Source organism: Henckelia pumila, chromosome 1, assembly GCF_033568475.1.
Source record: "Henckelia pumila isolate YLH828 chromosome 1, ASM3356847v2, whole genome shotgun sequence".
Classification (NCBI taxonomy): domain Eukaryota; kingdom Viridiplantae; phylum Streptophyta; class Magnoliopsida; order Lamiales; family Gesneriaceae; genus Henckelia; species Henckelia pumila.
This window is the reverse complement of record NC_133120.1, coordinates 76,147,768-76,173,737: the sequence shown is the minus strand read 5'-3', so window position 1 is coordinate 76,173,737 and position 25,970 is coordinate 76,147,768. Positions and strand designations below refer to the sequence as shown.

The 25,970-nt window shown below is 32.4% G+C and overlaps 3 protein-coding genes across 3 annotated transcripts; 1 reads left to right on the top strand and 2 right to left on the bottom strand.

The window, feature by feature from the left end:
* Positions 1 to 3,181: 3,181 nt before the first annotated feature.
* On the bottom strand, positions 3,182 to 8,088 carry LOC140874718 (adenine phosphoribosyltransferase 1-like). The gene is made up of 6 exons (XM_073278083.1): positions 7,730 to 8,088; positions 7,539 to 7,649; positions 6,970 to 7,062; positions 5,784 to 5,933; positions 5,314 to 5,372; positions 3,182 to 3,473 (listed from the first exon to the last, which is right to left on the bottom strand). Exons 1-6 carry the CDS (start codon positions 7,998 to 8,000, stop codon positions 3,426 to 3,428), a joined length of 732 nt encoding a protein of 243 aa, XP_073134184.1. The 5' UTR covers positions 8,001 to 8,088; the 3' UTR covers positions 3,182 to 3,425.
* A 7,479-nt stretch (positions 8,089 to 15,567) lies between these two features.
* Positions 15,568 to 16,617, top strand: LOC140890284 (zinc finger protein ZAT10-like). The gene has a single exon (XM_073298048.1). It carries the CDS (start codon positions 15,636 to 15,638, stop codon positions 16,386 to 16,388), a length of 753 nt encoding a protein of 250 aa, XP_073154149.1. The 5' UTR covers positions 15,568 to 15,635; the 3' UTR covers positions 16,389 to 16,617.
* Positions 16,618 to 17,995: 1,378 nt separating this feature from the next.
* On the bottom strand, positions 17,996 to 24,968 carry LOC140880028 (QWRF motif-containing protein 2-like). The gene is made up of 6 exons (XM_073284080.1): positions 23,402 to 24,968; positions 20,957 to 21,076; positions 20,461 to 20,577; positions 20,202 to 20,291; positions 19,841 to 19,951; positions 17,996 to 19,286 (listed from the first exon to the last, which is right to left on the bottom strand). The coding sequence occupies exons 1-6, from the start codon at positions 24,695 to 24,697 to the stop codon at positions 19,206 to 19,208; spliced, it is 1,815 nt and encodes a 604-aa protein (XP_073140181.1). The 5' UTR covers positions 24,698 to 24,968; the 3' UTR covers positions 17,996 to 19,205.
* Between the last annotated feature and the right edge of the window lie 1,002 nt (positions 24,969 to 25,970).

The window sequence follows — 25,970 nt, the reverse complement described above, 5'->3', positions numbered from 1 at the left end:
ATTTTAAATTTATATATATATATATATATATATTTATCATTGTTCTAAAAAAACGAGATTAAACGGGATTAAACATGAAACGTGATGAAAACGCTAAGATTCAGGTAAAAACGAAGAAAAAACGGTCAACTCTAAGTTGACCATATTAAACGTGATTAAACGTGTTTAATCGAGATTAAACGTGATTTTTGTAAAAAAAAAAATAAATTTTTTTATTTTTTAAAATAAATTATATCAATTTAAAAATCTCAAAATAAAACCATTTTCTTCAAAATCAAATAAATAAATCCGGTCAAATATTTTTCAAAACTTTTTTCTTCAAAATTCTTATGTTCTGAGTAATGTTTAAAATTTTTTATGTGGTTTAGCTATATACATTGCTAAAAATTATATTTTTGATATTTTTTGCTTTTAAAAAATTGAGAAATTGTGTATTACTATTAAATTTACTAGTATTCCACCTGTGTGATGCACAAAGTGTTATTTTTATGTAATTATTGGCAAAATTAGTAAATATGAGTGTTTTAATAAATAATTAAAATACAAATAAATTAAGATTGAATTGGATTAAAGGATTTGAAATCTACGAATATAATGTATCTTCATTGTTTAGATAACTTTAAAAAAAATTCATCTTGATATTTATTATACTACAATTGAGGTCTTCACAACGGATTTCAAATTCTTAGAGAATATTTAAATCAATTTAAATTCATTGTGGTTGAAAGGGTGTTTGACAGAGTTTAAAAGTTTTGTAAATTTGTTTGGAAAACTTTTTAGAAAACAGTTTTAAGCTTATTTGACATCTTTTAAGATGTTTTTATATATATAAAAAAAAAAAAATTGTTCCACCCATATTTTTTTTATAAATGTCTTATTTTAATATTTTACTTCTTCATATTATCTTTGTATTAACAATTTTGTTATTTTTTAAGGGATTTATTTATTCAATAATTATAAATTTGATGCATGCAATATTTTTATTCTCTACAAAAAATAAATAGAAATTTTTTAAATTTTAAAATTTTTAAAGTTGAATTAGTAAAATAGAAAATATAAAATATAAAAATAAATATAATAAAATATAGATACATAATATTTTGATAAGATAAGTTACATTAAACTCTGTACAACTAGTATGAAATGTTCTTTATATTAAAAAATTAATATATAAAGTATATAAAATTAAATAAACAAAAAAATTATAAGTATGATAATGACAAAAAATTTAAAAATTAAATCGTATATTTATCTATATTTTAAAAAAATTTAGTCAAAAAATATATCACTCAAATCATAATATTATATTTTCTTAAATATCCTACATTATCTCTATCTATAATTTTGAATTCAATCATATCTTATTTGAATTTTTAAATTTGATGATAATGTCTTCACTATTTTTGAAAATAATTTTTTGGTTGAAAAATATTATAGTTTCTATTTTAGCAGTCTTTTTCGCTTATATATATATATATATATTAGATAAAATAATATTATCTTTTGTTGAATGTTCAATATTATATCTATTTATATTCTAAATTCGATCACATATTATTGTAATTTTAAATTTATTTAATAATGATAATTGTTTACTATTTTTCGAAAATATTTTTGGACGGAAAAGTTTCATGTTTCTATTTTTAGCATATTTTGTTACTTATATATATATATTAAAATTTTTATATTAAATAATATATCACTCATAATACAATGTTTTTTAATCTCTATTGAGTATATGTATGTATGTATGTATGTATGTATATAAAAGCAAAAATAATCACCTTATTGAAAGTAAAAATTAAATTTTGTTTGATCACAAAAAAAAATTATTTTTAATTTAGTATAACTTCAATCATATGTTTATCAATATTCTAAAATTTTTATATTAAATAATATATCGTTCATAACATCACGTGTTTTTGAATATTTGTTGTGTATATCTATATATGCATATAGATTAAACTAATCATCTTATTAAAAATAAATGAAAAGACTATAAATTTTTTACAATCGCATTTTTATGTATATTTAAAATTTATGGATTAAATAGCATATCACTAATATTATTTATATTTTTTTTGAATATTTTTTGATATATATATATATATATATATATATATATATATATATATAAAGAAACAAACCACCTTATTAAGAACAAAAATTAAATTTTGTTTAATAATGAAAATTTTAAAAAAAAACTCTATTTTATTTTTATAAAAAAGCAAAAAATTAAATTTTGTAAAAAGACTATTTTGATTTTTGTTTTTAATTCAATCAGATTTTTTATTTATATTTTCAAAATTATAGTTTAACTATTTGTAGTTGAGTTTTATGTTTTTATATATAAAAATGCTAAAGGTATAACAAATATCATGTACAATGATATTTACAATAATAATATCCTAAGATTTTACTATTTTATCGCGATATTTTGTATTTAATTTATCATGATATTTTGATATAGGAAATTTCTGTATTGAATTTTTTGTGTTGTAAAATTTGGTGTACAAATTTCTTTATATCGGGCAAAACAAAATAATCAACACTAAAAGCAATAAATTTTGTTTGATCACGATAAAATATATTTTAATTTTTTAAGATTAAAATGTATTTTTATCTATATTTTAAAATTTTTAAATCAAATATTTTATCATTTATAATATTATCTTATTTTTTTAATATTCAATATTATCTCTATCTATAATTTTAAATTAAATAATATATTATTTGTATTTTTAAATTTTATGATATCTTTACTATTTTCGAAAATGTCCTTTGGGCGAAAAAATTTGTTTTATTTCTATTTATGTGACTTTTTTGTTTATATATATATATAGATTATATATGTGTGTTATTTAACCTATATATTGATAATAGATAATTAAAATTTTAATAAAAACTTAAAACGTTTTTCCACGTCTTAACTTGTATTAAACACGTTTAAACTTGTGAAACTTGATCTCGACGTTTCACCGGCAAAACACGTTTTTTGAATGATATTTATAATCGAATTGAACACCATGCATGTTCGCAGTTTAGAAACCTATTAACACGAACTTTATGGCTAAGGATAACTAAAGATGTATTTTTAAAAATAGAAGAAAACATTTGGGAATTTTTTAGATGAACGGAAGCAACTATCCTTGCTGCTCCATATATCTCATTGATGTAATGGTTCAAACGAATGCGTCGCATGTATTCATGGATGTGCAGAGATTAATCTTCCTCAAAACATAAGAGTCTCCAAATCGTTTTGAATCAATACTTGACAATATTACAAGCAGCAGTAATATATTAAATCTGGTTACAAAGGACAGATCACAAGTTAACGATACTTAGAGATGAATGGCACATGCCATAACTGTTATTTTCGGTGTACCTCATACCCATCTGTGTTCCATGGTTGTGTTGCATCTATATCAGCTTACAAGCACGAACAGTGGCTTGTCTCCTAGCTTATCACGACCCTGTATTGAAGAGAAATCGGTCAGCCAGAATTCACCTACACTCTGAGTAAATATTTCAAACTCGATGATGTTAAACGATATAAACGAATGAAGCGAAGAGAAACATACAAAGACAGAAAATGTTTGTAGAGAAAATGCCAAGGTTAACCTTTGCATGAATTGATATGAAAAATGAAAATTAAATGCCATGAATTTGGACCTTAGACCTCTCAATGCTCTCGTGGTGAGCAACAAGTGGAGTTTCATCCTATTTTGAAAGAAAAAAATCCATGCAAAAACAGTTAGCAATTATAATGTGTTCGTTTTTATCTTAAAACCTTGTCTAGTAATGCAAATTTTCAGAAGTTAAAGGCCCCGCCCAAGAATTCTCTTCTTCAAAAACATTAATATTGAGGCATTGATGAAACAAGCATTTGTCTCGGAGTTAAAATTCAAACGGTTTATGTGCAAGCATGTTATAACTAAATTCCATCTTAATTTCTCAACCTGTAAGTGAATTACATGATAGATCTTCGACTTTCAATCCATTCTGCAATTTCTAGTAGCATTCCTCCTATTTTGACACCCTCCTCTCATTATGAACACCACCTTAGAAGTTAGAACCATGCTCAGAATGCCCAACCACTATTGACTTCTTTGTTCACTTGAGCTCATTTCATCATCAATGTTGCCTTATCAACAGTTACTCAACATTGATCCAAACCTTCTATTATGCCCCAACGTTGTGTTGATTATATTAGTGCTCACTTTTTTGTTGTGCCTATGTGTTCTTCACGTATACAGCACTGATGTAAAGATGCAAATATACAAATCTTCAAGGATGGGCAAGGTGATATGTTTTGTTGATATTTCTGCAAGGGGGGCATATGTTTCCCCCAATTTTACTATAAAGTATAGAAATGAAATTCACAAGGATGTTGAAGATAAAACCTTGGATTATAAGCCACAATGTGGTTCAGCATGTGATGGGCCATTAGCACATAACAAAGACTAGTAATAATGCATATGCATTGCGTAATTCTAAATTATGTATATTTTAATATTCAGCAATGCTAAATACCAGAAATTTAATTTATATCATTATGAAGGGTGAGGAGCATTTAGGAAATAAATAATCATTTCAAATTCTATGTTAATATAAGTTTCATACAAATATTTAAGCGGGTAATATTTTAGAAAGTGAAAAGAGAAAACAGAATTCACTAAAAGTTCAACACATCCAAAAATATACACACATGACACTGTTTACTGCAATGATAGACTCATATCCCTGTTCATTCACCATTTGACTCGAATTCTATGATAATTGGAGTTAAAAATAATAATGTTCTCCATATCTTTTAATTCACCATCCCGATATTATAAATTCTTTATTATCTTATCTCATGGGTCGAGTAATGCCATTAGTACTGAGAATGTGTATTTCAGAAAGCAAATAGCAATACCAAACAGACCAAATGTGGCAACTTTAGGTGCCTCTTGCTTAATTGTATGATGTAGATTTGGATGATTTGAAGAATAAGAATGTCAATTTTACACATCAAGAAGGCAGCATGTATTTTATTTTAACCCGCATAGTCAAGTTCATGTAGTTTGAGAGTAGGGGAAATACCTATGCATAGATGATTCAATAGTTTAATTATACACCACTACACTGTCATTATTTTATCACAAGGAATATCTTCATGGTCATTGTTTTTCTTGATACAGAGACATCTATCTAGAGTTGGAATTATGGTGCAGGACAGACATCCTAGCTAAGCATTAGCAAAATGTATGGGACCAAAATTTTACCACGAAACATCTATGAAGTACATAGATCTGGTGCATGGTTTCATACCTTCAATTCTGGCAATTCTATAACACAAGCACACTCAACCACGTGGGCACCAACCCGCTCTGCAATAATAACAAAGTATTAACTGAGCATTTTGCCATTTTCAAATAACCTTGGTATAGATTCATCCAAAAAAATATCAGCAAAGCACATGAATTGTAATTTTTACAATTTTTCCACAAGTTTTTTCACATCATTGAAAACACATTAAAATGAAGAAAAAAAGCACGGAAAATGCCTACAGGTTACCGCATGACTTCTGCTATGGTTCATTCATATGCATAACTCTGAAGTCAGACTATACAATAAAAGAAAGGATGATTGTCTTTCCTATAAAAAGGGAAATCCCTTCAGAACTTTATTAGGTTGAATTGTTTTTCTATCGTCACATTGAGAAAGATGAAATCAATAAAATAAAGCAAAAGCTGCAAAAGAGGAAATCAGTAAATAAAGCAAAAGTAGATGCGTCATACCAAGAAGACAAACTGCAGCATTTAAGGTCCCCCCTGTCGCAATTAGATCATCTACTACAACCGCACGCTCTCCAGGTTGTACAGCTCCCACATGCATCTCCATTATGTCAGTTCCATATTCCAAGGAGTATTCTTCTGATATTACTTCCCCTAACAGGATAGAAATATTAAGTTATTTGATTTAGCACACATACGAAACAAATTGTTGCTCATGTAAAATTGATAAATCCATACTAAAGAAGATAAAAAGAAGCACAATGGCAACTAGCAGGAAAAGAAGCTTTAACACAATGTAGGTTACCTCACACAATCTTAACATAGCAAAATGATACCTTTGATTTAAGATGATATAAGGATGAAGAGAATTGGGTGATGTATGGGCACTGATCTGATCGATCAACATGACAAAGAATAAAATGCAAACTTATGCCAGAAGTTTAACAGCAGAGAAGAAGTCAGAATAACGAGCAGAACGTGATTACAGGTGTCACTTGAACTCTTTAAATTCTAAATGTTCGACAAAGCCTCTGTTTTACAGCAGCAGACCTTACGCAAATACAATTGATGTATGCCACAAATCACATTTATGTTGTATTAACCTCATTCATTCATGCCACCTTGCACATTCTTATTAACCTAAAATAACCTCGCTCAGAAAAATAGTGAGCTTTTTTTTAGCAACTTCCTCAAAGAAAAATACTAAAGGTCAATATTGTTAGTTGTCCAGTCACCCGTGAATTTTAAAAATTTATAAATTCAAAAGCATGCCTAAGTAGGAAAACAATGCTATTGACAACTGAGATAAATGTTCATTTGCGTGAATCAGGACCCAGCAGTGAGATAAAAGTTCATTTGCATTAAATCAGAACCCAGCAGTGAATATGACTCACGCTTACAAGTCAGAAACAAATCATCTGTCTAATTATCCACATCTATGATCTATGCCCAAAAAAAAATTTTACTTCTCCATCATCCATCTCATCAATCAACAACAATTGAAGTAACATAGAATACTGATTACTATCACCTTTTTTTACTCTGAGTCATATCTCATAATTTATTTCCACTCGTGTTTTGTACAAAGCCACTTTAACTTATCATAAAGTGCATAACATCTTATGCACCTAACAGACACTGACCAGTAAATTCATATGTTGATTCATTAGGATATCAGGCGGAACTTTACCAGGAAGTTTCTTAGGTTTTCTCAAAGGAACGAATTTCGCGCCGATAGCCAGTGCGATTGGGGGACCAAATATAAAGCCCCTTGCCTCAACACCTACAACAAATTTAAGAAGCGCGGTAAGATCAAAAATTTAAAACTAGTTATGCTACGAAGGTATTATACTGAATGGCAATTGACAACTTATCTGCAAAAACTTCTTCAAATTTGGTTTAAAAAATTCAAACCATCATGAACAACTGCATATCCCATTGAACAAAAGCAAGCAGTAATGCACTAGGAGCAGTCATCGAAATATCCAGCAATCAGCTATTTTGGTTTATCTAATAATCAACTTCTCAAGTTGATTCTAACAAGAAATCATTTCAGGTGTTTTGATCCATTAAAGAGGAAAAATCTCAACAAGGAAAATAATCCATTCCAACTACGCCAAAAAGGAGTGAAAATGGCAGCAAAGATATTCCACAACATAATTCATTAAAATACTAGAAATAAAGAACAAAAACATTTAGCCAAATAGAAACGGAAGATTCGAAAAAAAAAAAAACTATTCAACAGAGAGGATAAATCACCTGCAATGACATCGATATTTTTGTCTTTGTACCTCTCAACAAACAAATCAATCGTATCCTTAAACGCCTTCGGATCAAGGAGCAGCGTAGTTATGTCCTGAAACAAAATCCCTAACATAAAAACAAAAACCCAATTCAACAACTGCAAGATGTCCAAATACTCGTAAATTCAACAAATGCAAGAGCGTCACCTGGCTTGGGGAAATCCGGTATGACCCGAATGGTTGCAGCGATCCGATGGATCCGATCTTCTGTAGCATCAACATTCAAGGAAGCCATCGGCGCGGCGCTCTCCGAGGATGCTCCGCCTGTGGACGCGCAATAGGTCAGCTGAGTTCCCCTTGGGGCAGTGGCGGCGGTGGTGTTAGGCGAGAGAGAACTTGATTTGACGAATTTACCCCTGCATGAGTTCTTTGGTTTGGGAAATGTAGCTACAGAAGAGGGCTTAGCAAAGCTTGACATGAGAGGGATTTTAAATAGATGCCGGGGGTATAATTGGTCAAATTATATGTATGTGTGAAAAATGAGTGTCGAGTGATGACTTCGTTTGCAAAGGTGCATGAAAGGAATCATTAGATTTGGACTTTGGATAAAAGAATAATTATCCAAGATTTTTATTTTTTATTTATCTTTATATTTTTATGATGTGGTCATGAAAGTACCTTCGTCCCATTTTAAAATTAGTATGTTTTTTGTTTAGAAACGAGTAGATTCAACTTATTTTTACTATCTTTATTATATTATAATACATAAATTTCATAAAAAAAATTATATTTGATCATTTTAATGTATTTTCAAATTTACTCTTTATCATTCTTCTAAGATGTTTAATAATAGAGGTCCAAAAAAGTAAATTTCTTATTCAAAAGCTTCCCACATTTTGTTCCACTATCCTCATTATCCTAACCACTATCACATTATCCTAACATTTAAACAAAAATTATAATTAAATTCAAGATTATAAAATAATAGTTAATTTCAAATAATATATATTTTATGCACATGCAACGCATGTGCTCAGTGTACTAGTATATACAGTGAAAGTATAATTTTGATATAAAAACTAACTACAAGATCTTCCGTGAGATAGTTTCACAGAAATAGATCGTGAGACAAGTCGACCCGATCCATATTTACTATGAAAATTAATAGTTTTTTATAGTCAGGTTAAATAGAAAAGTTGTCTCACAAAATTAAATCATAAAACAATCTCATTGGAGTTTTTTTTTTCTGAAAGTAATAATTTTTAATTTTTTAAATCGAATAAAAAATTTATCTAACAAAATTGATATTAGATTTGGCTAAAAAAATAAATAAATAAGCATTGGGCTAAACTTTTGAAATACTAAAGCTTAGTCTTACCTCTCTCTTTATTCCGTCCAGCTATCTCAATTACTCTTTTCGTCTCACTTATTTAATTTTTTGTGTATTTTCAAATGGATTAAAAAAAAAATTGGAAATGTACATTTTGTAAATCAATTTCCTAATTTGCACTTATTTAACGAAGATTTAAATTGGATAAAAAAATTATACAAATAGTTAATAAGATCTTAACATGGGTAAGTCAGTCCAATAGCAGTAAATATAGTACTAAATATGAAAATTAGACTAAGCTTAAAAAAATAAAAATAAGACTATATAATTAAGACCAATGAAAAAAGAAATGTAACTTAAATAAATAGGACATGAAATACGTATTTGTAAATTGTAACTCAAATCACCCATAGGCCATAGTAGTGCAAAAAGTTTGTTTGGTTTATAAATGTTTTAGACAGATGGAACTTTTTTTCTTTATATGAGAGTTGGCAGACTCTTGGTGAGATTTACCTTGTATAGGTTATTTATAGATTTATACAACCTTTATTCTTCACTCATGCCTTTTCGAATTGCCATAGAAAAAAAAAAAAATGCATGTTACACAGACGAGAAAATCATTATATAAATTAATTTCGGTGTCCCTTTTAGTTAGAAATTCACAAGTGGTCCATTGAAAACGATTCCGGTGGACAGAAAATTGGGCCAGCTATTTTAAGTATTACAGATTTGGCTCATTTTTTAGAATTGAAAACTACATAAAGTTGTATTTGGGCAAAAATATTTCAAACCCATGAACTTTCAAATTTACGTTTTTAGAATTGAAAATGATGTAAGGTTGTATTTGGACGAAAAGATTTCACAACCTTTCGATGCGTACTGGGTGAATCCTAACACTAACGCAATAGCCTGTAAAATACACTAATCAGGTAAACCACACTGCACTAGGTAAGACATGTACAACAGGCTAGTCCAAAAAATTGATAGGGAATCAAACTCATGATCTCTGGCAAAATATTTACCTACTCCACCAACTAAGACAACCCCTTGGGGGCGATTATGGTTTTATTGTTAACAAGGATAACAATTATTGAATCTTAAATTCAGGTCTTAATTTTTTTTTAAATAGAAGATCTCGTATTATTAAAATCATCAAGGGACAGGGGAGGAAATAGCAAAAGAAGCAAGCGAGTGAACAACATTATTCGCCGACCTACGAACATCACGTAAAGAAGTAGCACCATCTTGCGACAATAAAATTCCTAATATCAATAGCTAGTGCTCCAGAATAGCTAAGATCATCTTCTAACCTCGTCACTGTTTGCACGGTAAGGAGAAAATCTGAAGTGATAAGATGACGTCGAAGATGACGTCCTCAAGCAGATATGAGTCCTCCCTCAATCGCAGCTAGCTCCGCATAAACTATAGTCTGTGGTCGCTCGATAAAGTAGAATGAATTTTGTAGGGGTATCAAATTGTGTGGGTCGGGTTGGCGCAATATACTACAAAAAAATTTCAACCCGAACCCCAATCAACCCGAAAATGTCCAACCTGAACCTGAACCCTAATCGACTAACCCGATCAATCCGAAGCAACCCGATTTTATTTTTTATTTTTAAATTTTTTTAACAAAATAAGTAAATAAAATTTAAAACACACAATAATAATAGTAATATTTAATTTGAACACATAATACAAACTTTTAATCTTATATATAATTAAAATTTGAAAGTCTAGTGATAGAAAATTTAAAGTATACTTAATGTAAAAAAAAATTATTTTAAAAAATAAAATTTTACAAAATAAACATTAAATGATGAAAATCTATTATATCAACCTACAATAAAAAAATTTCAAACATACGATATATAAAAATGTATCAAATTTTTTCTTAATTTTATATAAATATAATAAAAAAAAGTTTCGGGTTATTTCGGGCTGACCCGAATCCGATGGGTCCAACCCGACTCGATCCGAACCAAAAAACCCTCAACCATAACCTGATATTTTTCGGGTCGACTCGTGTCAGATTGGTTGGTTGGATTCACTTTTGAGACCCCTAGGATTTCGAATAACGTTATTGAAGAACTTGAAATTCATCGTAATTAACATGCAATACTGTATAACTTGAAATGAAGAATTTAAAGTTTATGATTATATTTTTCTAAACAACAAAAACATATTTAAATGTCATGAATTTAAAATCATTTCATCCAATTACAACCTAAATCTAATCATGCATCATGGAGATTTAATTTTCTAAGTATCTAACACTATGCAATCTGCTCCTTTATGGATCATTTTAGAAACATTAATCCCATCGAATTATATATTTAGCTCTGATAAACAAATCTCATCAGAATTATCAATCTCATCGAAACTACAATTAACATTTTGCATCACTATTTTCTATGTATTTTTCGTTAGTTTTCTTATTTTGCAAAGATGGTTTTTGATAAAGCCAAATAAAATAGTCCTAATTCAGGTGAAACCAAAGTTAGATCCAAGTGCGTCGTTCCTATGAACCTTAAAAAAAATATTGTGGATCCATGGCCTACTTTTAGATCCTTCCACGCTCAAATCAACAACACCCAAATTCGAGAAATAAAAAAACTGCCTTTGGAGCAAAATAAGAGCTTATGTTTAGGAGGTAGATCAATTTATAGATTTTGGCGAGTATTGCGGGCCTGGGCCTCAAGTTTAGTGGACTTGGACTTTCTCATGGTCACCATAATGGACCTTAATAATTTAAAATTTTAAATAAGTATTCTGCCTTGGAAATGGGCTTATAGGAAATTGGGATTACGAACTATCATTTTCGTATTAGTCTGTCAAGTCAATTAAACTAATTGGTTACAATTCTATTTACTTAAAAATTTATTTTCCAATTTGTTATAATCAGCTAACCCGTCAAAATCAATTACAAATGTAAGTACACAAAATATCTCTTCTTATTTTTTTTGTTTAAGAAACTAAATACATGGAGTCATTAATTAGGTAATTAATATTTCAACCAACTCTATCTTAATTCAACTCTTTAGTTATGCTCCTAAAAAAAATTTGGGGTGGTTTCAAAAAAAAAAATTTGGGGGTTTGACTAATATTTTCTCATACTCAACGATAAAATCACAATTTGGACAACCTTTTATATCGTCGATTTGTTACTGGATTTATGATGTTGTGACATCAAATAGTATCGGAAAAAACATCACTCATATGTAATTTAAAAAATAGTATGTTTTTTGTGAGACGATCTTATGGATTATTAATCATGAGAGAAATCAGTCATATTCATGTTTACAATAAAAAGTAATAATTTTTGTATAAAAACAAACACTACAAGATAAATTGGATTCAACGACGAAAATTATAGAATTGTCATAATGTAACGACAGATAACAAAACTTTGTCGTTAATTTTGTTTTACGACAAAAATGTTATGTATGTCATTAATTAACGACGAAAATTTGAATTCGTCGTTAATTAATGACGGACACTTATATTCTGTCATTATTCTACGACAGTTTTTACATTTCGTTGACATGTTTTTTTTATGAGTGACCTAATTAAGAGACACGTCTCATAACATTGACTCGTGATACCATCGTAGGAGTTTTTGTTTTAAGAAAGGAACATTATATCCTAATGAATGATCAAATGTTTGAAATTTCTTGTGGACGTGTAACATTTCATATACATTTTTGGTTTTCGGTGAAATTTATTCTCTAATGCTTGAGAGAAACAATTGCTTGTATGAGTCCTGAATTAAGGATGTGTTGGAGCAAAAGAAAATAACACTTTCAAAATTGGAAGTTTTGTAAAATATAATAATAAAAAATATATATTGAAAAAGTTGTATGCGGTATGCGAAGGTCTGGAATGGTATAAATTTTAAAAAGTCAAAGTCAAATTGCTAGAAGTCAGATTTGAGGATCCCAACATAGTCAAAATCGAAAACTACTGCGTTATTATACCGAAGTGGACGAGTGAAGAGATCAACCTTTTGAATTTTCTGTGTTTAGGTGCTCTTAATTTGTTCTTTATTATCTGATTTTTCATTTCAAGCAGGTCAAAAGAGTAATTTTATCATGAATTCGTGGAGTATACATTGATTTAATTTAAACTATTCTTTTATTATTATTATTATTTAGAGAAACCCATAATCATCATCATTAAGAAAGACTCTAAATGCCATGAGTTATAGTCCCCTTCGAAGAGTCAACTTTTATGTTCCAATTTTTTACTTTTATAATTATGTCTCTCAAATTTTGTGCCAATTCAAAAAGGCAAACGAGTGACTAATTTAATTTGACTTTTGAACAGAAGAATTGATACACATTTAATTTATTGAATAATTATTTGAATATTACATCTTCAGTTAGTTGTATTATTTATGTTGTCCAAATTGGATTGATCAAAGATATTGGTTCAAGTCATCGAGACAGTTGGTGTAGGTTCATGAATACAAAGTACAGTAACAATCCGATAGCCGACTTGATTTACTCCTTATCAATAGTAAAAAGTTAGGCAACTTGGTCATAGGTGAGCTAGATTCGGATAATTATAAATTCCGGCTCTGTTATTTAGAAATATTCTTTAGTTATTTATTTATTTTATAACGTGTGAACTTGTCACCGCTATCTCCTGGTGTCGTCCACTCATAAAGTCTCGCACTAATGCAATAGCCTGCAAACCAAGCTAGCGAGGTAAATCGCACTAAGCGAGCCGTGTGCAATATGCTAGTCCAAAAAAGTGTTGATAGGAGAAATCAAACTCCTCACTTCTGAGTAAATGCTCACCTACAACTTCAACTTAAACACCCCCTTGTGAGCTAACATTCTCTTTTTATTGGACATAGGCTAACCAAACTCCGATTGAGTTCAAAATATCTTAAAAATAGTACTAGTATAACTCATGTTTTGTCGTATTAACACTAGCAACATTAATAGTACTCATGCATTAAGATATAAACTTTGGATATACAAATGACCTATTACCCATCCCTAATGATAGCATCTCATCAACCACAACTTCATGAACAATCCATTTTTGTTTGCTAATCTAACTTAGATACAATCATCGAATGCTAGTCGATTACGTCATAATAAATAAGATTGCGAATTGATTTTAACTCAAATATGACTAAGATAAAGTTAAAATATAAAACTCTTGTAAGACGATCTCACGGGTATCTTTTGTGAGACATATATTCTAATTGGGTCACCAGTGATATTGTATTACTTTTTATGCCTAAGATATAACTCTTTATTGTAAATATGAGTGAGTTTGACACATCTCAAAGATAAAAATCCTTAAAATCGTCTCACAAGACACCAACTTAAGTTAAAAATAGACGCTACTGATCAAGTAAAATTTAAATAAATGCCCTCAATAAAGATCACTTAAACTCAAAGCTACTAACGAATATTTGAAAAAATGGATCTGGTCAACTGTTTTTTTTTTTTAAAAAATGACCTCCTCTTAGTTGTGAACATTCGGTTAATTTGGTCAAAAATCGAACCGAATTGACCGAATTTTTTTAAGCTAACCGAATCGAATTTATGCTAAAATCGATTTAACCAAACCAAATTAAAATCGATTAATTCGGTTGGTCACCGAATTAACCGATTTTATTACAAAATAAAATTAAAAAATAAAATTTTATAAAATTAATTATTGAAATATGATATTTTTATCATAATAAAACACATTAAGCTTAAAAAATATAAAATAACAAAAATTAAGTACAATAAATAAAAACACATTAAAAACATATCATAAATTATATGTAAAGCTTAATAAAAATTTAAAAATTTATTTATTTATAATTCAGTTAACCGAATTTTATTTGACGAAAATCAAAACCGAACCGAATTAACCGAAATTTTCTAACACTAAAACCGAATTTCCGAATTCATTCGGTTCGATCGATTAATTTGGTTTAACCAAAATAATGTTCACCCTACCTCCTGTAGAGTTTTTTTTTTTTTTTTTTAGATACTGTAAGGTATTTCAAAATTCAAATACACTAATGAAGGACAATTTTTTAAAAAATAATAATTGACCGATGCCAGATAACAGAATTTCCCGCTTACAACCTAATGTCGCATGCTGGGAAAAATTTGCTTGTAACTTGGTTTGTTTTTATTTTTGATTTGAATATAAGTAAACCATCAAATTTTAGTTTTAGTGAATGAGTGTGTACTAACATATCCAACAGACAGAATACAAAGATAGACTCGATCATATTCATATTCATATTCATATTCATATTCATATTCATATATATCATCCTCATTCAACGCATGTGAATGTGATATCGTCATTTGCAAATTGGAATTGTATTAGCTAGCTTAGCTATATATATTGCGGCAGCCGCGTAGAAGGTTTGACTTGGACCGAGTCGATGTTGCCGCCACCACCCACCCATGCCAGTACTACACTACTACTTCTTTACTTGCTCCGTTGGCTCCCACACAACTAATCCACTTGGCCTCCCAACCTAAAAATTATATTATATTCTAATTTAATGAAATATAATCACATTCAAACGTGTACTATATCCGATCGACTTTTACTTGAACTTTGGCTGCGAAGTTGAGTCATGAGTGGACCTCTTCTTTTCCTCACACTTGTCACGCAGCTTCCTTTGCCCTTTCCCACCGCTACTAATCTTCTTCCTTTGTATAAAAACCCAATTATACCACTTCACACTTTGTATATTCATCTCTTCTTCTGTAATAACAAGCTAATTAAGTCTTCTTCTGTTTTTTCTTGTGAAAAATGGCCCTTGAAGCTTTGAACTCGCCGACTAGTACGCCTACGCCTTCGTTTTTGTACGAGAATGATCATGCTAGTTTGATGTATCTTGATTCTTGGACGAAAGGCAAGCGATCCAAGCGTCCACGAAGCGTTGAAGCTGATCGGGAAGTACCCACCGAGGAAGAGTACTTGGCTCTGTGTCTTATCATGCTCGCTCGCGGCGGCGGCGGCGGCGGAGCCTCCGCGTCACTGATGATGGTGGATAAGGATTCAAGAACTCGGACCAGAACCCCGCCGCCTCCGGTTGCGGTGGACTCGGCTAAGTTACTCTACAAGTGCTCTGTTTGTAACAAGGCGTTTGGATCCTACCAAGCTTTGGGTGGACACAAGGCCAGCCACCGCAAGCTTGGCGGCGGAGATGAGCACTCTGCCACCTCCAACTCCGCCGCCACGACATCCACTACTACGTCTGCTACGACACTGAGCGGGAAGACCCACGAGTGCTCCGTCTGTCACAGGCGCTTCCCCACAGGGCAGGCCTTGGGAGGCCACAAGCGCCGCCACTACGAAGGCAACGTCGGTGCCGGGAACAGCGCGGTGACGTCTTCGGAGGGTGTGGGGTCCACCGTTTCACACAGGGACTTTGACTTGAACCTGCCGGCTTTGCCGAATTTCTGGCCGGGATTTGGCGCCGGCGTTGAAGAGGAGGTCGAAAGCCCACACCCTGCCAAGAAATCGCGTCTCTCGCTGGCGACGAAACTCGAAATCTTTTGAACAAAATCAAAATTAGGAAATTGATGTTGGGAATTCATTGTTTTTATTGATTTTTTTGGTTGATTGAAGGAAATTCATTGTTGTACATAGGCTTTTAGTAGATGATTTCTTATTTTCGTTTTTTTTGGTAAGATAATATATTATATTTAATACCCATTATTCAAGTGTTTTTGTTCTGTGAGATGATCAAATGAAATAATTTATTATATAATAATTGATTTTTTGAATATCACGATCCAACGAAAAATATATATTGTATGTTAGTAATTAATGTGGGACAATCATAAATTAAAAGTACGTGATGCAAATAAAACATCAAATTAGACAAAATAAAATTTAAAAAATAGGTATTATTCTAAAAAACATCGGTTAGTATCGTTATGTGGTTGCTTATAATCTCGATTATTCACTGGGTATTGTTATGTTAATCGGTCGTCCTTGAAAATTTTTTTAGGTTATCCTCTATATTAATGTATAATATATGTTTTAAAATTTTTAAAAAAATATTATTTAACATATTTTTCTATTGATTTGTGTTGGATAAAGAACATGAATATAACATCGATTTTTTAATTTGAAATGATAAAGAAAAAATATTGAAATAAGAGGAATTTGATATTTTTAAAAAAAATGTTTAGACGGTAAGTGGTGAATGACCCGTCATCCAACGGTATGCGACGTTTTAAAATGTAAATAGGTATAAAATTATTTAGAGTTAGTAAAAATTAGGCACAAGATTATGGTTTAGAGCGAAAGAATGTTTGAAGAGTGGTTATAAAATGTTGAATAATAATGCATAAACAATCACATAAAATTAGGCAATGCTTTAAAGTTATTTGCCTTTCAATTAATATCGGAAACATATTAGACCATAAGAGTTCGCTTTCACATATACACATTGAATTTCCAAGTAATTTATTCTAAATTCGATCATAATTTTCTATTCGTCTTTCTATTTCGAAACACTGTTCAAACATTGATTTTATTTTGAAATAGAAAGACGAATAGAAAATTATGATCGAATTATCGAATTTAGAATGAATTACTTGGAATTTCAATGTGTATATGTGAAAGCAAAATCTTATGGTCTAATATGTTTCCGATATTAATGGAAAGGCAAATACCAAATTACGATAGAAATTAAAATGAATTTCTTGGAAATCCAGTGTGCGATATGCGAAAATTGACTCACTATATATGGGCTTATATTTGTGATATCAACAGCCTCAATGATTCATTCAATATATAATAACCCGCAATTAGTCTATTATTATTAGATTTTGAACTAGATATCTCATCACAAATTTGTGACCTTGATTTAAGATAGATTACAAGTCATAAACGATGACCCACTATTTTATTACATTATAATATGGGAATGTGGGTAGATGAATCATTCTCTTTAATATATATATTTTTTTGGAAGTCCAAATATTCCGAACCAATGTTGTCACCAAATGAGACGTCTTTATTACCTTATTTTACTAAAATTCCATAGGTAAAGAATTTACAAATGCTAACATAATCCAACACGGAGCATCTTTGAATCGACATATATAAAATTTTGACGTGGATATGGGGATAGATACCGAAAGTTGGCCTAGGACAAATGGCTGGCTCTCCTCTTTCTCATAATTTATTGAAGTTAAAATAATATTAGCGGTTGAATCAATCAGCATATCCCATTTCCTGTTTAAATGCACGCATGTGTCACACTTGCATCCTTCAACCGTTTTGTAGGGTCATTTTTATGATGATTGTTCAACCATTAGAGCATGTTTATCTTACACAAATGGCGCATCATTACAACGACATTGGTCTCAACATAACATTCATGGTTTTGTATTAAATAAAATAAATCCATAATCGCGATGGAAAAAAAGATAGAAATTAACGAAGTAAAGAGATCCGAAATGGACCACATGGTGCCACGCACCGAACGACACGATAGATGGAACTTTCTCAAGTAGTCTAATATTCAATTGAGGTGAGTGAGTGATATAATATAGAGTGACCGATGAGATATCAATTTCATACTACAATAGTCCAGCCTATATAAGATGAAACATAATACCACGTATGATTCAAATGAAGGTTGAGTCGATACTATCCATGGGGTCATGAGTAACGTGGCAGGTTGTGATTGGTCCAAATCAGATTGATCTGTCTATGCTACCCTTAGGGTTGGCTACCCAAGGGCAGATCAATGGCCCAGATTGATCTGCACATCATCTAGGGCCGTTGATTCTGGCAGACAGACACTGCCCGTTTGCCAGCATAAAATTTTCCCTGAATCTCATGTAAATTTCATATACCGACATGCAATTAATTGGTAGTCTCTTTGGGCATTGCCCGACTAGTAAGATAAATTGATAAGTTGAAAGATAAGAATAAAACAGTTTTTTTTTAAACTCTAATTATTGTAATACTTAAGCCAAATGCGGGATGATATAAAGATGTTGAATCTCATCTTTCACACCATATGGTGACTAATTATACTGCACAGACACGGTTTGATCATATCAGATATGGTATTCAAGTAAGAGGCTACTTTAGAATATCTGTATGATAGAAATTTAAACTAGAAACATTTACATGAAATATATACAATCTAGAGGACTGATCAAAGAACTTGTCCTACCATTTTTTATCCCACAAAAATTTAACCTATTGGAGCTGCTAATTTCTACTAATCATGAAGAAAACAGGCATCTAGAGCGATCTTTAAAAAAAAGAACAACAGTTTACCATAGTTGTTGTGGCCACCACCTCTGATGTTAGCGCTTCGTGTGAGCAATTAAAAAGAGGTCAATCTGTTCATACTTTACTTGTCAAGCTTGTCGACTTAGGTAAATGTTGAACTTGCAATGCATTTGTCTTCAGGTGACAATGCATCACCTGGGATGATAACTCAGCGTTAAAATGCAAGAAAACTTTTGTTTGGACTGAGTGGAAGGGGAGATTCTTTCCCCAAATTATTGCAGTATATAACAAATCCGGGAAAATATTTTAATTTTTTTCAGAAAAATTAGTGAAAGACAAAAATAAATTAAAAAAATAAACAATTGAGAATCTGTCGATCAGCTCACCGGAGTCTGACCGACTTATTTTTCCGTGTAAATTTGATTGTGAACCGGCCCAATTTTGGCCTCTGTCGCCAAATACTGAGTGAGGCCAAATAACTTTAAAGCAACTGCAGGGGATTCAATAATGAGGCTGCAGTACATTTTTTTTAAAAAAAGGAATTCTCTTTTCTTTTCCTATAAATACAAACAAAAAAATTTGTATGTGGAAGACCTAAGATTAACCAATGAACCAAATATCTCTTGGTATAGTTCCCACGAAGCGTCATGAGGAAACCACCCAGACACTTGCTTAAAAAACGAGTAAACAGAGACTTAATTTGAAAACTGATTTTGTGTTGATTGTTTGAGTGAGGGAATTTTGTTCACCTGCAAGGGTATGAAGGTTGTTGATAAAAATTCTTCGCATTCCTGGAGTAAACTGCGTTCCCTCGCGCTTAGATTAGAAAGTTCTGAGACCAGTGAGTTCATCTGCTCCACCTGTGAACGCAAAAGGTTATTTCCAGTGAAAAGGCGTTTCCAGAGAATACACTCCACAAAAACTTTAAAAGCAAAACACACATTGTTCTATCACAAATTACTGCAGTAACCAAGAAAAAATTGATACATATAATTTCGAAAACAACATGTTACAAAAATAATTTGAAGACCAGTTAATAACTTCCCGAAGAAGCCTGGCATATGGCTGCAAAGTTACTGTAATGGTATTGTTTCAAAATTAATAAATTACTTGTGATAGTGAAGGCTGTATTGAAGACGCCATTGCTTGCATAAGGTCAACAGCTGAAGCGATAGCCTCTCGCACCCTGTGAACATCCGCCTGAACATGTTGAAAATAACTGGGTGATAAGGCCCCGCAACATTCCATAATGATTTGCTCAAAAAAAAACATTCCATAATGATAAATTTGCACAAGGCACCAAATTTATTGTTTTTTGTTTTTGTTTTTAAACAAATTTATTGTTACTAATTGGGAAAGACAAACACACCCTCACTCCACCAACAACAGGGAGACGGATGGTGCTAGCTTCCAACGCAACAATAGCACCAGACACTGAATTCAGGTGATCTCTCTCGAACAGACACCAGTTCTCCAAGTGTGGCTCCTGTCATCAACAAATTCATGAATGCGAAAACATGGTTTCGGCAAACCACAACTCTTGAATACTCATCACAAGATAAAAAGAATACACGTGGAGTCATTTCACACAATGAAAGGACTGAAAGATGATATTTGCAACATGATCAAATACAAATTTGACTCCAAAAATCATCTCATGGAAACTAATTTGAAAATTTGATGAACATATTAACTTAGACCTTAAACATTGTGGTTTTCAGAATTCATAGAAAGGACAAGATGTTAAAAAATGATTTTCCACAGAAAACCACTCGCCGAAAAGAATCTGAATAGCAAACACATTTTAATGCCAACCTCTGAAATAGTCCTGGGACAAGTAACTACACGAAAGAATAAAGTCTGACCTGTTCCTTGAAGATAGAATAAATCTTCAGATTATGTCTCAACAATAGTAGCTCAATTCTCTTGGACTTAACAGAGAGCCGCAATTTTGAGGTACTCACCCAAGCATTGTAAAGGTTTCTCTGGGCAAGTAAAGAAAGGATACAAGTGAAAACAATTTTTTCATAATCTAATAAAAGAAACCAACAAGTAACAAATAAAAGCGCACAAAATCTTGTGTCAGGTAAATAGGATAATGCTTGTAAAGTTAAGCATCAGTTAATTGCGGTGACAAATCTATCATTCAACTAAAAGGCCACATGTTAGCAGACAGAGCAATTATGAACTTGTGCACCATCAACAATCATTAAGAATAAAGTTAAATGACAACTATTTCCAAGTGCAAAATGTTATTCATAGCAAAATTTCATCTGAGAGGCACTTCAAATCAACCAGAAACCACAGCTCACAGACCAGCAGTCAGATACCTGTAACTTTTTTAAACACCTAATGTGTACACCATATTTGTTTCAATTCAAATTGACATCGAGTAGGTCTATTGAATTAAAAAAATGTTCATTTCCAAGCCTGCATTTCACAAAATATTACTATGGTTCCTTTCAACAAAATTACCATCTTTCATTTAATATGTAGTTAAATACAGAAAATTTGAAATTTAATACTAGACGTGTATACAATTGAAGGAAAATGGTAACATTTTTATTAAGCACTTCTTAAAGTAGAAATTGAAGAGACAGAGATGATTTCTCATCAGAGGGGCAGTATAAGTCATCTTTCCATTTCAACGATGAACTTCAAGTAATATGGCGGGATGAACATACTTTACCCAAATAAAGAATACTAGCTGGCACTTAAGTTTCCGCAAAAGTTCTACATCAAGGGCTGTGAAATAACTTTCAAAATGTATATTTCTTTACGATTATAGCCACTCTTTGTTCCAGATGAGACATTGTAAAGAATACATTTTAAATTTTGAAGTATCATTGTGCTTTAAACCCTAGTTCTAATAACAAGAAACATTGTGGTAACCAAGCAAGATAAATTAAGTACGTGAAAAAGGAGCTCCGAGCCCAATGACAGGTTAATGTATGTTCCAACCTAAGATAACAGACCTATTTCCTTTCTGTTCGACTCGTTTCTGCAAATCATACAATGCAGTAAAATGTCCGTATTATATCTGTTATTATCTGATAATTGTGCGTGCTGAGTTGGTAACACACCATTAGCCATGAAATATATATTTAATATTTTAGATGAGCAGTCGAGAAGGCAAATTTAGTTAAGGAGCCTAAGAAGAAAGATAAGTGTCAGGAGTCTAAAGACTACGGCTCGAGGGTTTGGCTAGAACATAGAAATTTGTATGATTTGTTTTAAATGGTATTTAAAACAATTTGGAAGTTTTTCTAAACCGTAAAGAATTCAGAGTTCTCCTTAGTTTTCTCTATCTTTCTCTATCGGTTGCGAGGAATCTACTCTTTCAGAATTATTTATAAAATTGTTATATTTATTTAACATTGGTCTATTAGCATGTTTAGGCTCCATATCATTCGCTGATTCGTCTTAGCCATTTTGCCGGCAAGGAGACCTCATTCACAAAATTCAAATATCTTAGCTTTGTTAAGTATGTTACAATTTAACCAATGTCTAAGAAGTTTACAAGTGTGATATCCAAATTTAAAATATTCATCTTCACTTGCTAACTAAGATAAGTCCATGGTGAGTAACAGATTGGTCACATTGTTTGGGATTTCGGTAGGGTGAGGCATCACGACATTAAGTAACAATTACAAATAAAAAAATAGCACAATCAGGTTTCTTGTCGTCGTGCGTTAAAAGCATCACTCCATATCATAATTGAAAGTAAATTAACGTGTGCAATGAGTCTCATGTGCAAGAGTGGATTATTTAGGAAAAGGTGAAAAAGAACTTTTCGCAAACTTTGGGCACTACGAGCTTCAGTTGGGCAGCTCTTTAATATTAAAGATGAATATAGATGCAAATACATGCAGACATATATTTTTCATAAAAAGAGCTCTTTTTATTCAAATCAATATACCTAAACTTCGACATTAAGACGAAAAGTGCCTCTAATATAAATGACCCAACATATTTTTATCCTTCCTTTTACCAGTACATGTGCCAGTTATGGAACAATAAGCTACACAAGTAGTTTTAACTGGTATCACATAAAACAACATAAATTAGCTATTGTATAATTTCTTCAAAGAATTACATTTTGAATGTTCACTCGAAGGTAATCAAAGATGACTTTGCTGCTAGCAACATGATAAACTTCTGTTTGAAATAGCAAGTATGAAGTCACTGGCTATATTTACTTCTTAAGCATAAAAATACTCTGGCTTCTTTCATCAGACTAATTGATCACTAATTTGCACTGGTAAGTGGTAACTCAATCATAATTCAAAAAATTTGGGACAAATTGGTACCTCTGCCGTATGTTTTTGTACCAAAAGGGTGTTCTCTAGCCTTGCATTTGCTAATCGCCACTGTAACTGACGGTTATACAGTAATCTCAGCTCGTGGGCATCATCAATTCGATTCTCCCAAGACTTCCCTCTCCCGAGATCAGCAGCGGAACTCAACATCCATGGCGTAGAGCAGGGTTTGTCATCATTCACAGAAATACCCATTCCACTTCTACATCTTGTAGGACTAGCCATACCCCTCAGTAGACTACCAGTTGATGAACCCAAGCCCTTGCTTGGTGATGCCGCCCTTGCCCCCGCTCGAAGAGGAGATAATCCCTTACCGGAAAAAATGCCCCGGGGGGATGATACCGGACTGTCGTTTAGAAATTTCTTTGCAACGCTTAGTTTTGAGGAACCAGCTGCTCTGTTAAAAGCATTATTTGATACAGGTGATGCAGGATCTTGTACTTTATGGCACAATGTATTTGCCTCTTGCCAAAAGTTTGCTGGGACAACAATTCCACGCGGCTCTCCTCTCACCCGAATCGTACTCCCACCAGCACTACTCTCCGATGAGACACTCTCACAATCTGAACGCAATGGATCAGCCACAGATTTTCTCAATTCCTTGAACCCAGCCCCCGACTCACTCAACTTCGCTCTCTCAGAACCGTAATCTAAACTCCGACTCAGAAAACTCGAATTCTCCACACGTAATCTACCCGGCCATAGCTGCTTCGGCTTTTCACTCGGCCTCGAATTCTCTACGTCCCTCTCTCGTCTATCTCTAAGTGGTGTGACCCCCGCTTTCCTCCGCTCCGGAGTACCTTTCCTCAAACCGCCGGTGGTTCCCACCGAGGTTGGAGGCGGCTTCGCCTTACTCACAGGCAATGAATACGACTCACCCTGAAATGACACCGATAAGCTACGCCTGGACGCCATTAACATCCTCTCCGCATTAGACGGTGTCGCCGCTGCCGCAACCACCGGTCGCCGCCTCTCCGCAGACACCGCCCTGTCCTTAACGGAGCTCTTCGGCGTCGTGACCGCAGCTCTGCTGCTGACCATGGGAGACTGCGATCTCCTCGAAGAAATCGAGGAAGACCATGATCCCGAGGTGTTAGATGAAGAAGTGGTGTTGGAGGAATTGGAAGAGTTGAAAGACGAAATCGAGAGAGACAGGTAGCGGGAGCTAACTTCCCGTCCTTTGGGACGCCGCGGCGGCGCATTGTCAGAATCCGAGGGAAGCAACGGCGGCCGCTTCTCGTTCTCCGAGGAACGTAGCTTAGGATTCGATGTTACGGCGGTTACCATTACACATCGTCCGGGAAACCTCACACCCCTTCCGAACCCTAGTTTCAACAGAAACACAGCTGATTCCGGTGCAGGAAGCGTGTGTGAGATGGGGAATTGAGTAGAGAGAGAAAGTAGAGTAGGATTAATGAGTGGTTTTGGGGAGAGAGAGAGAGAGAGACGGTAATATGACCGTTACGAAATCCGGCTAAAAATATTTATACGACTTGGGGTGGCCGCATGGCATGGGTGGTGGGGTGGGGGAAAGATTTGGGAGCATAACTGTCGTGTACTGTGGCCTGTGGGCTGTGGGTTGCGGAAAAATTATAATAATCACTTATATAAATATCTTTTTTTTTTTTTTTTGAAGAAAACTTATATAAATATCTTATTTGATATAATTTATGAAAATTATTATTTGTTATTTAAGATGTATTACTGTACATCCGTCTCGCTGATACTGTGATGATCTGATTCAAATATATTCTCAGCAAGCAGAAAATTTAATTCCGGATTGTACATCCAGCTGTCTAATTTGTACATGAGGTGCAAGTTACCGACTTACCGTGGAAAGGAAGTACCGCAAATTGTTTATTGGGGTATTAAATTTTTGGCAGATTTAAATAGAATACATTTATGAGTGTATTTTTCAAAAATATTCAAAACAATATTTCATTATATATAATATAATTCATTCATTGGAAAATAAATCAACATCATTTGATGAGAATTATAAAATATTAGTTCATTGTACATTTTTGTTCCATCGGTGTTCAAATTTTACAATTATAAATAATTATTTTTTTCATATATATTGGCATGTGTTGACTCCTACGAACCAAATAATGTCTTGTTATATTGCATTATTTCTATGCCTAAAATTTTCCTTTTTTAAAACATGAAATTTTCCTTTTTACTCCATGAACAATAGTAGTAAAAAAATATGTATTTTAATTTCTTCAGAAAAAAGAAAAGGATTAATTGACAATACAGTGGTAATTTGGTGTTTCCGTGTGTGATGTATGGTGTACGACAACGTTTAGGGTCCTACGTGGAAAGGCTTGATGGAGACACGCAGATACTTTGATCCAAAGTATAGTGCGGAATCCCGCCGTGTATGTGTTAAGGTTTGTTGATTTAATATCATCATATCATATATCAGCCATCCGTCATGCAAAAGATATATTGAGGCAAAAGATATATTGAGATTATAAGCTCTTCAAAATAACTTATAAGATCCACAAATTTGTTTGGTAAAAAATTTTAAAAATATCTTATAAGCTTTTAAAATAAG

What these genes read in the sequence shown, in the direction of transcription:
- LOC140874718 (XM_073278083.1), bottom strand. Translation starts at nt 8,000, where the DNA reads ATGTCAAGCTTTGCTAAGCCCTCTTCTGTAGCTACATTTCCCAAACCA. An exon ending in AAATATCGATGTCATTGCAG is followed by an intron (nt 7,063 to 7,538) that starts GTGATTTATCCT and finishes AATTTGTTGTAG; the next exon opens with GTGTTGAGGCAAGGGGCTTT. An exon ending in TAGAATTGCCAGAATTGAAG is followed by an intron (nt 3,474 to 5,313) that starts GTATGAAACCAT and finishes TCTTCAATACAG; the next exon opens with GGTCGTGATAAGCTAGGAGA.
- LOC140890284 (XM_073298048.1), top strand. Translation starts at nt 15,636, where the DNA reads ATGGCCCTTGAAGCTTTGAACTCGCCGACTAGTACGCCTACGCCTTCG.
- LOC140880028 (XM_073284080.1), bottom strand. Translation starts at nt 24,697, where the DNA reads ATGGTAACCGCCGTAACATCGAATCCTAAGCTACGTTCCTCGGAGAAC. An exon ending in ATTCTATCTTCAAGGAACAG is followed by an intron (nt 20,578 to 20,956) that starts GTCAGACTTTAT and finishes TGTTGATGACAG; the next exon opens with GAGCCACACTTGGAGAACTG. An exon ending in CAACCTTCATACCCTTGCAG is followed by an intron (nt 19,287 to 19,840) that starts GTGAACAAAATT and finishes TTATCATCCCAG; the next exon opens with GTGATGCATTGTCACCTGAA.